General features: G+C 37.4%; 2 protein-coding genes across 4 annotated transcripts in view; one reads left to right on the top strand and one right to left on the bottom strand.

Annotated features, from left to right (window-relative positions):
* The window catches only part of LOC108628251 (rho GTPase-activating protein gacM), a 48375-nt gene that overhangs the window by 17772 nt on the left and 19272 nt on the right, over positions 1-11331 (top strand). The window lies entirely within an intron of this gene.
* Positions 2410-11325, bottom strand: LOC108628230 (fatty acid synthase-like). Its single transcript, XM_018030000.2, is given in 18 exon segments — positions 2410-2601; positions 2678-2932; positions 3013-3267; positions 3356-3828; positions 3944-4775; positions 4872-5574; positions 5658-5899; positions 5967-7034; positions 7087-7457; positions 7529-7827; positions 7911-8416; positions 8483-8800; positions 8878-9038; positions 9130-9628; positions 9701-10119; positions 10323-10546; positions 10661-10919; positions 11044-11325. Coding segments are annotated over 18 exon segments (7239 nt in total). The 5' UTR covers positions 11207-11325.

Genomic DNA, 11331 nt, shown 5'->3' with positions numbered 1-11331 from the left:
AGAATAATTTGTAAATCGTTTTTAGTACAAAAATGTCTTGCAAATTTTGCACTCATGTTAGTGTGCAGCAAGTTGTCATCGATTATCCGATTCCATTTTCCACGCACAATATTCAGTCTATTATATAGGGGTTCTGCAATATGTGTGATGAGATTTCGTAGACCGCGGAGCCTCTCAAAACGCGAGGCCGGATTCCGGCGAACGCGCTGAACCTGCGTCGTGCCGACCCTGTAGTGAAATCAATAAATGAGATTTGCAATTTATACGTTTCATGAATATGACATGTGATAGGAAAATTCTCTGATATGAACGAACTTCACCTCTTTATTATGCAGTCTTTGTGTCTAGTATGAATAGAACTTTCCCACAGAAAATTTAAATAATTGATTCATATTATTTGAAGCAACAATACTGCATATTGAAATTAGAGATCATGCGATAGGAAAAATATAGTACACACCTGGACAAAAAGATAGCACATGTGTGCTATCATTAAGTTCTAATGAATACAGTCAAAATCCTCTAAATTTGACGAGTGGTATATAATCATTACCTCGTTGTAATATATAACTTACAAACTGTAGCTTTACTATTCCCCTTGTATGTATCAATAATGATTTCGAAATACGGTCGGCGAAATGATAGCACACTAATTGTAAGCTTTTCGTTTACATTTCTTAGTCTCTCTGTATTTTAAGTTGAGTAAACGTAGAGTCGTGTAGAGAATTGTTATCTGGAACACTATAAATATTTCTTATAAAAATGGGACGTGGAAAAAAGTTAAATGAAGGAGAGATTAAAACAATTTTAGAATTAAGAAAATAAAATTTTTCAATTTCGAAAATTGCGAAATCTATCGACAGAAATAAAAAAGTTATCTATAACTTATTAAAAGATGTTAACAATTACGGTACAAAAAAAGTTGTGGGAAACCTGCTGCGGTTACTGCACGCGAAAAACGTGCCATTTTACGTGCTGCTTTTATGGCTTCAATTATTACTATCACGACGTGAGAAAAGAAAAACTGACACAGGTGCGATCTCAGTTGGGTGAAGGCAGTATTATGCTTTAGGCAGGTATTGGATACAATGGAAAGACCGATTTAATATTTTTTAACGGCAGAATGAATGCTATCATGTATCGTAATTTGATACGAGAGCAAATTAGCAAGTATACAGCACATATTGCTATTGATAATTTCATCTTTCAGCAAGACAATGCTGCAGTTCACACCGCTAAAATCATTAAAGAGTATTTTTTATCGGAAAATATTTCAGTTTTGGACTGGCCAGTGAGCTCCCCTGACTTAAATATTATTGAAAACTGTTGGGGGAAACTTGCTGCAGCTTTCTATAATGAAAATAGGCAATTTGAAAATATTGTTCAACTAAAAAAGTGCCTTAAAAAAGAGTGGGACGATATATCACAAGATTACGTTCGAAAATTGTACCATTCCCACTCAAAACGAATGTTAGAAATTATTGAAAATAAAAGCGGATCGACATACTATTCATAAAATGTATTCTATCTTTGTACATGTGAACATATAATAAATAATAAACAATAAATATGACAATTTTGAAAATGTGCTATCATTTCGCCGACCCTATTTGACATATTTGGTTAATAATTTTAAAAACCAAGAAGAGACGTTTTATTTTCTTTATAAATATTATATTACTATCGGGTACTGTTTATATACCACTCGTCAAATTTCGGGGATTTTGACTGTATTCATTATAACTTAATGATAGCACATGTGTGCTATCTTTTTGTCCAGGTGTGTACAGGGAAAGCTATTATTTCGTTTCACAATTCAAAATAATTTTAATGCAGAATTCAATACTAATTATTGTTAGGAGCGAACCTAACAGGGTCCAGAGGAGAGGAGAAACGGGGTACGCAAAATAAATAAAAGTTATTGCAATTTGGAATTAAAAATGTATTAAACCGACCGCGAAGCGGTCGATTTCCCCAATCACCGTACAATACAAAGCAAAGAAATAATTTGTGTTTCGTAGCGGGGAGTTTCCTCTGTAGGAAAATTTTCTTTGGCGTTAAGTGGCGTAGACATCGAATATTTTCGTTCCCTTTCCCGCATATGTAATTCCGAGAAACCAATGCATATGTACGAGAATTCGAATACGAATTCTCGTTACACGAATTAATAAATATGAACAAGGCCGAGCGATGCTCTTAGATAAAATCGTTGATCTTTAAGCAATTATAACTAAAGTTGCATTTTAATGCCATATATTGATGCATAAGGAACATACTAATGCTTCGTGTACGAGTCAGATATTCCAATACAAACATAAACGTGTAGATATAGTAAAGGTATATATTCTAATAACGTATTTGTAAAACACTGTTCGCAACACACGTTTACTTTCGACATTTTACTTATTTCTACGATATTACTATGAAATTGACGTTTTCGCTTCCTAACTCGGTATGACCGCTTGCCAGACTTAGAGTTTCTTTGAATATTTATTCATCCTCTATTGGTTCGCCATTAATAACAGCCACAACCTTTTTATTATCCAACATCGTTATGTGATTTCCTTCAATCTTGTGCACTGTTACTTTTCCATGCGTCAACTTAAAGAAAGAACATAGTTTTAATGTATGAAATCTCAGTGCAGTGATAAGTAAACATTAATTTAAAATCTGTTACCTTGCTGAGACCATAATCTGGATCCGGTAATTGTGTAGCTGGATTTGTTGGTACCAATAATGTAATAGGTGTACTAAGAGGTGACGTGGTAGACGGGTCATATTTGTCTAACAAACACAGACGTTTGAATATAAACGAAATAATTGCTTTCTGAACATCCGGAGAATAGATTTTATGTACTTCATCAGGCATGTGTTTGATTGTCACGTTTAATTTTTCGTCCCAATCATTGCAATTCAGCAATTCTAATTTACACTATAAAATATAATATTCGAGTAAATTAATTATTCACTTTCATGTATCAAGATCTTTTACTATTGTGGAAAGATTTTCACCTGCAAGAAAGTGGGTGATCTGACGACGCGCAACACGTCAGATAGAAATTTATTTTGATATTCGTGTTCTGAAGCAGCTACGAAGTGTTCAAACTTTATGGCTTTCATGTAATCGGGAGAACCATCTAATAATATAAGGTGCCCAACTAACGCACGAGCTTCCAGTTTCCTTATTAACTCTATAGCTACTAGTGATCCATATGAGTATCCCACAATCACAAAATCTCTGCGACCTTTGGTCCTTGCTAGAATGTGCTAAAAAATAACGGAAATTAAAAATTGTATTATTTATAACGATGGTAATGACAAAATGAAACAAATCATCTTTTCTTAGAAAACGTACAGGTATGAGGAGATCAGCCATGTCTTCTATAGATTCAACCGAATCGTTTATTCCTAGTTGTAGACAAGTAGCAGGTAATTTTAATTTCGGTGCTAAAGCAGTGAATATTTCAGCAGATCCTTCAATACCGGGTATAAGGAATACTTCGTTCTTTTCCTGACCACATTTAACAGGTAGTTGTACACAATACTGTCCATCTAATAGAGAAACATTTATGGTCCTCATCAGTATTTGCATGCCACCTAAATTTTCCGTCTTTTCAACTCTCTTCTTAGTTTGTTTCGTTTGCTTTTTGGTATCTTTGGTAGACATTGCCATAAGCTTGGCGAAATTCAGGGCTCTGATATCCTGCGGTGTCAGAAATAGTTCGAAATCTCTCTCTAAAGTTTGTTTTATTTCTACTAACATCATGGAGTCCATCCCTAGTTCAGCCAAAGAAGTAGTCTGGCTCACAGTTTTAAGATCCTTTATATCTAATGCGAAAGAATAATTTTTCTGATAAAATTGCGATATTGGATTAAATTTGCTTATACGATATGCAACCTTGAATAAATGGTTTTAAAATGGATGATTTCGAAGCATACTTACTCATTATATTCATCATCGCTTCAAGGACGGTGCTAACCTTACTGGCGCTCGGTCGTTTTTCAGCCACTACCATGCTAGCCACAATTGGTCTATTGTGACACATAAATTTATCGAATTCTTCCAAACACGAAGATATCCTTTGGGGCAATGTTCCACCAATTTCTAATTGCTGCCTATTTTCCAACATGTCAGCTGCAAGACCGACATCTCCAACAGCTCCCCACTGAATTGCCATGCCAGGAAGGCCTTCTTCTACTCTTCTTTCGCAAATTCTCTCCAACACGGCGTTTCCCATACCATAATTAGTTTGTCCAGCAGTTCCCCTTCCACACGACAGGGAAGAAAAGACTACGAAGTATCGAAGTTTTGGACAAGTTTTCCTTGAAACATCGTCCAATTTCTTAGTGATTTTGGCCTTTGGTTTCATGCTCTCTTCAAACAACTTTGCTGTTTGGTTTTCCATTAAACAATCTTTCAACACCGCTGCCAGATTGAAGATGCCATCGACAGGAGCCTGTTTCTCTGCTGATCGTAAAATGAATTCGCAATCGTCCGTTTTTGAAGCATCTACGTCGGAAATAATTAGAACCTTCACGCCATAGGATTTCCATACTTCTGTCCTCAGTCTCTGATACCCAGTTTTTATTCCATTTCTGGAAACCATTACTAAGTTCTTAGCACCACGTAAAACGAGCCAGTCTGCAACCTCAAGACCAAGTCCACCTAAACCACCAACAAGTACGTAACTTTTGCCTTTCATAGCGTTGAAACGAGGATAAGCAAGAACATGAGTATTTAGAGGAGTCTCTTCGTCTGCTATTTTAATTACAATCTGTAGAAGAAACAATAACAGTATTCGGTGAAGAACGGTCAAATCAGTTGATGTTAAAAATGACGTTAGGGAAAAATGAAGAATAAAAATAATTACCTTTCCAATATGCTTTCCTGCTGCCATGTACCTGAATGCTTCTTCCAACTGATCCTTCTGGAAGGTCTTCCGTACTATCGGCTTGATAGCTTTAGCCCTATCTTTCAATTGTTTATTAATAAAATTATACATTTCTTCTTGTAGAACAGGCGAAATACCGGCGATCATGCTATCCAGTAAAACTCCATGAAAACTTATTTCTTTCAAAAATATCTCCATTCCTAGTTTATTGTTAGCCGCCAAGTCGAATTTACCAATTTCTAAGAAACGGCCGCGGTAACCCAAGCATCTAACAGATGCTTGGAGTTTGTCTTCAGCTAAAGAATTTAAAACTACATCGACACCTTTTCCGTGCGTTTGTTTCATCACCATCTGTTCAAAACTAGTATCTCGAGAGTTTCCTATATGATCATCATCTATGCTGGGGAAGGTTTCCTTAATGAACTTGCGTTTTTCGGGCGTGCCCACTGTAGTGAACACCTCGCAACCTTCTGCGAGGGCCACGTTGATCGCTGCCTGACCTACAGCACCACTTCCTGCATGGATCAGTACCTTTTCCCCTTTTTTTAATTTCCCGAAGTAGAAGAAAGCGTAGAGTACGGTGAAGTAGGCAGACGGAATTGTTGCTGCATCTTCGAGGGACCACTCATCTGGTACTGGCCACACAGTTAATTTATCAGGAGTGACTAGATTCGATATAGCCCTGAATAACAAATTAATAGATGAGTTTATTGACAGACAATTAAAAAAACAAAGCAAATTACAATTGTAAATAATTCATCTTACTTGCTATCTACAAAGCCCATTACTCGCCGACCATTGGAGTCGATGCCGCTGAATTCGAAGCCGATTAAGCAGTCTGTACTTTCTCTTTTGCTTGCTATGGCTTCTGGCATTAGTTTTCCCGTTGCTAGCATCACATCTCTAAAGTTCAAAGAAGCGTACACCACCTTCACGATATTATCGTACTTCGCATCAGGTTGTATTGGACCCTGCATCCACTGAATGGAACTCAAATCTCCTCTTACCTATAATATGATGTGTATAATCTTGGGAAGAAATATACGATTTTAGTCATAATACGTTCACACCCACTTTTAAGTTGACATATCCATGTGGAACTGGAATTGGCTTCACTTCCGGATATGGTACGTGTCTGTAAGTACCCCAAATTCTACCCGGTCTTAAAACATTATAAGCAATGTTTAGGTCCAGTTGTTCAGAGTAAAATGGATCGTTTAATGAAAACTTTGGTGCATTCTTATCTTGAATTATTACAGCCTTGACAATTTCACCATTAGGTTCTCTTCTCAAACATTTGACCATACCTAATAAACCATTCTCCATATCTCCTTCGGCAACTAGCACCAGTCTTGTTGTTTCATTAGTTTTTTTATCTTTCTCGTTCTTCATAATCATTTTCACCTTTTCAATCCAACTGAATTCATTATTGTTTACGTGCACTACCTCTGTTTTCTGAGGTGGCTTCTCTTCTTTCTTCAGAAGCAGTAAAGTCTGCTTATTGAGACTTTTCTCTAAAACGATGTTCAGCCCGCATGATTTAAGGAAGGGAAATGTATCTTTATTAATACCGCTCTCTTGAAGGAGAATAAATCCCTTATCTTCTGTTGCGTGTATTAGCTGCTCTAGAATGTCTGACCTTTTGCTGCTTATAATATCGCATGCAGCTGCCATGAAGACACTCGCATCTTCCGGCAATTTATTGTCTTCAATTACCGTAATATCCTCAGGAAGTAATAATTCTTCTCTTCGACTCGCTTTTGCACATAGAATCAAATTTGGGCGAACCATTGGTAAATTACTTAGGACTTTCATGAAAATAGGGGTAAGAGTTTCTGCAATTGGAACCTTCTCTTCTTCATGAATTACTTCAAGAATCTTTGGAGTAGTTGTTATGTGACTTTCTAACGCTAGTTGGGTGGATAATATTATCATGTCTGCTAAGGATGTTTGCGCGTTATCACGGTTAGCGACGAACTTGTATTCTTCCAAAACTGGCTCAGCCATTGGTTTTCGTCGTTGAATACTATTAGCCTTTATTCCGCGCATTTGAATTCCTCCGGATATTACAGCATTGTAATCTTTGTACACAGATACTGGAATTTCTGTAATTAGAATTATGTTATCGTGTTTTGTATTTGCCTTTAGTGTATATTTTTACTGTACTGCGTTACATTACATTTATTATCTTTACTATTATTATATTATTATATTATAACTGTTATTATATTATTACCTTTACTATCTTCGGTGAGACGTTGAATTATTTTACTGTGAGCTTTCACGTCAACATGTTATCCATAAATGCAGCCCAATTTTCGTACCAAGCAATACGTCCTCTGGTTCCCCTGATGGATGCACTTTTCAAGCTACAGAATATTTCAGTATATTCGTATCCACGAAGTTTCAGTTCCTTGTATATATCTTTGTTAGTGAGTGGTTCATCATCTTCGATTGGTTTCAAGTATTTAACATCAATCATATCTTTCGAGGTATTCGACATTTCACGGATCGACCCCCTCACAACAGTAGTAGATGCTTCTGATATCTCGAATTTCCCGGAACCTGGGGTAATTAGTGCGCAGAGCATGTAGTGAATCTTCATGAAAAATTATACACGTTGAAGAAGAACGTACCTCTATGGATCATGATTGATAAGAAAACTGGCGAAGAAATGTTAGTTGCACGTTCAAACTTCACATCTTCGAAAATCACTGATAATTCATTCATAAGCTTTCCTTGTATCATACTAAATGTTTCCCAGACCAGAACCAAGTATCCCGTGGCTGGAAGCAAGTTTCTTCCATCAATTACGTGATGAGCCATATACTTAAAATCGTTGTTTGAAATTACTATTTCAACATTCCTTTCTGCCGTTGTTATGTTCTCGCTTGAGCCAAGTTTTAATACAAATAAATCTTCAGAGTGCTCCCATCTAATACAAAGCATTTCTATTTAGTATTGCTGCAAGTTTATTTTGTACGCAATACATTATATAATGCGTACGTATGTACTCACCTAACGTAGGGCGAGATCATGGGAGTACCACGACTAACCGGAAATTCTACGTATGGATAAAGATTCGCCAATTGTGGTTGCAAACCAGCATTGTATAATTTTCCAAGGGCTTGTAAAAAGTATTCTGCATTGTCGTTGTATCCTCTCAGAGTTAGCGGTACGTTTACTACGTTAGGACCCAGCGATCTTTTCACGATCGCCTGTAGAAGTCCATGGGGCGCGATTTCTATAGCTATCGCGTCAGACGGGATCATTGCAGCAGTTTCCTCGAATAATACCGAGTTCAACAAGTTATTTGTATGATACTCAGCGGATGAGTATTTGGCAGATTCTTTAGACCACTCAGTCTGAGGTACAGAACTGCTCAACCATTTGGAGCTCCTGCGTTTTGGTTCGGGAATCACTTTTTTCAAATATGCCAACAATTTTGTTCCCGCCTCGGCAATATATCGACTATGATATGCAATGTTGCTGCACGCCACTTCTCTGGCGAAGATATTTTTCGCCTACAATAATTAGGAGTTCATAGAAATGATTGTTAAAGATAAATGAAGTACAGTGGAGGGACAAACCGTTAATTCTGCAACGAACTTCTTCATTGATTCAGCTGGTCCACTTATAGTGGAGCTCTGAGAGCTGTTGTGACAAGCAACTTCTATATCAGGTGGACACATGTCCTTTATTTCCTTGTATCCAAGACCAACTGCAGCCATAGAACCTCGAATCATTTTAGTTTCTATGGATGCTAAACCCCTAGAATATGCTGCGAGCACCATTTGTTCAGCCGTAAAACATCCATCAGCGTATGCGCAACCGAGTTCTCCGACAGAGTGCCCGATTATATTATCCGGTTCGATGCCCACGGATGTTAACAGATCAACAAGACCGATCTGAAGGAATATTTTCAGTTCTAGTAGAATACGACTAAGCATAATAGCAAATTTTACAGGCTTTATAAGTATTTTACTTGGACTGCGGCGATCCCAACGAACGAATTTAAGATATTATCGAAAGTCTTCTTATCCTTGTTAGTAAGAATATCGAAGATATCCACACCGTGCGGCTTCAACACTGCATCGCACTTTTGAATAGCTTTATAGAAAATTGGGAACTTCATCAATGCCTCGCCTATTGGATTGTGAAACGAAATTAGAATTATATAAATCTTCTCCCTGCTGGTTGTCTGCGTAAGTGACATTAAATATTTCCGTATAAGTACCCATGCCAGGCCACTGGGAGCCCATTCCAGAAAAGACAAACCAAATTGGCCTTTTCACGCCAGGATATTGTTGGATCTCTTTGATTGGTCTTCCTGATGTGGAATTAACGAGTGTATAGCCTCTGAACAAATGTCCCGATATTTCCTCGTTATGTATATCGTGTAAAAGTCGGATATATTCTACGTCCACTGGAATACTTTCCACATAGTCGAGAAGTGTTTTCACTGCTTCTTCTGTGCGACCAGATACTGCTACCAATCGAGGCAAATCATCAGAAGGTGCTCCATTGTTCACTTTCTCCTTCGTGAACGATTTCAGCAAAACGTGAGCATTTGAGCCACCGAAACCGAATGAGCTTATCCCTACGTAGCCACCCTCCCATGGAGTTGGTTCCGTAATTACTTGAAGTTTTCCTTCCTCGAAACATTTCACACCCTTCGTTGGACTTGTAAAATGCAAATTTGGTGGAATTAAACCGCTTTCCATCGCAATAATGACCTTAAAATTTATATGCAATCGTCAATTACATTTTATTGAGGAAGATATCTTTTAAAACATTACGGTTACTACCTTAATCACAGAACAAAGACCACTGGCAGCTTCTGTGTGACCCATATTCGACTTAACAGAACCAATTTTGAGGGGTGTACTTCTGCCCTGACAAAATACTTGATCTATCGCGTTTAATTCCTCAGGGTCGCCCACGACAGTTCCGGTAGCATGACCTTCCAGGTAGGACAATTCATGGGGAGATACTTTGCATTCCTTGTACACTTCAGTCAAGAGTATTTTCTGTACTTGTGAGGAAGGAAACGTAATACCCTGTTCTTTGTAACCATCACTGTTGCTCTTTGAGTGTACGACTTGTGCATAAATTCTTTTCGCATTCTTTGCTTTCTGCAATAGTATTGTGCCTATGGCTTCGCTACGGACGTATCCACTAGCTTTGGAATCGAAACTCCTGCATCTGCAGTCTTTACTCAGCACGCCTAATACGAAGAAAAAAGCCAAATCGATTCACTTGTGTGAAATAAAACAGTACATTAATATTCCGCGCCGTCTTTATTCGCATTTTTTTTATTTCAATTGATTTTTGAAAAATGACGAATGAAATATTTTAAATTGCTTACCACAGTTTGTCATTTCCTGTTTAAGGTGACAATGAAAAATTATTCGTAAATGAATTACTTACCAAGGTTATTAAAATGCATAGATGTATAGGGAAGAAGAGTGAGATTGCCGCCCCCGACAATTACTGCATCGCATATACCTTGTTGAATTAATCTGGAAGCCTGGTCTATTGCAAACATGCTGGAACTGCAAGCTGTGTCTATTGTATAAGATGGGCCACGCAAACCAAAAAAATAGGAGAGTCTATTTGCCAGCATAGATTTACTCAGTCCAGTCAATCGACATCTGTTATCTAACTGAAATTTAATTCAATCATGTACATCCTTATAAACTGGCGAGATATGGAACAAAACATGTTGGATGATTATTAGGTGCATGGCAGTGAACAGTGTGTAAAACATATTTACAGCTTCTGCTTTGAACATAAGGCCCCCTTCTGATTCACTGAAGCAGGCTGCTACAATAACACCTGTGTTGGTTTCCTTAAGCGTTTTGGGATTTATTCCTGCGTCGATTATAGCTTCATATGTCGTTTCGAGCAGTATTCGGCCTATGGGATCCATCGCATTACTTTGCTGGAGATGAATACCAAAAAACATTCCGTCGAATTTCGACAAATTGCGTATTTTACCACCTTGGCTTTGAACCTCCATATGATCTATCCAAATATGGAATGTTTCTTTCTTATTTAAATGTATACCGGCAAAGAACACAGGAATTGCTTCGAAGCACAATTAGTTCTCAATGTCACTATTCTACGATTTGAATTGAATTTTAATTACCTATGGGATATCTTGACGAGTTATCCGTAATCAGATCCACTTTATTCATTAAATTTGTCTTCAATTCTTCTACATTATCGCTTTCCGGAAACTTTCCAGCGATTCCACTAATTACGATCTCCTCCCCTGGTTTTGTCATAGCGGGATTAAATTTCATAGCCATTATATTGCACTATATTTCCGTTTATGTTTTATAATAATAAAGTGAAAACCACAACCAACTTATAACTAACACCACAAAAAGTATAATAATAAATCAACAGAAGTATAATTCTTCCAAGTGCCCCA

The sequence above is a fragment of the Ceratina calcarata genome, unplaced genomic scaffold (genome assembly GCF_001652005.2).
Source record: "Ceratina calcarata isolate Rehan_Ccalc_2016 unplaced genomic scaffold, ASM165200v1 scaffold514.2, whole genome shotgun sequence".
In the NCBI taxonomy this organism is placed as follows: Eukaryota; Metazoa; Arthropoda; class Insecta; order Hymenoptera; family Apidae; genus Ceratina; species Ceratina calcarata.
Note: the sequence above shows the minus strand (reverse complement) of the source record. Positions and strands in the feature narration are given on the sequence as shown.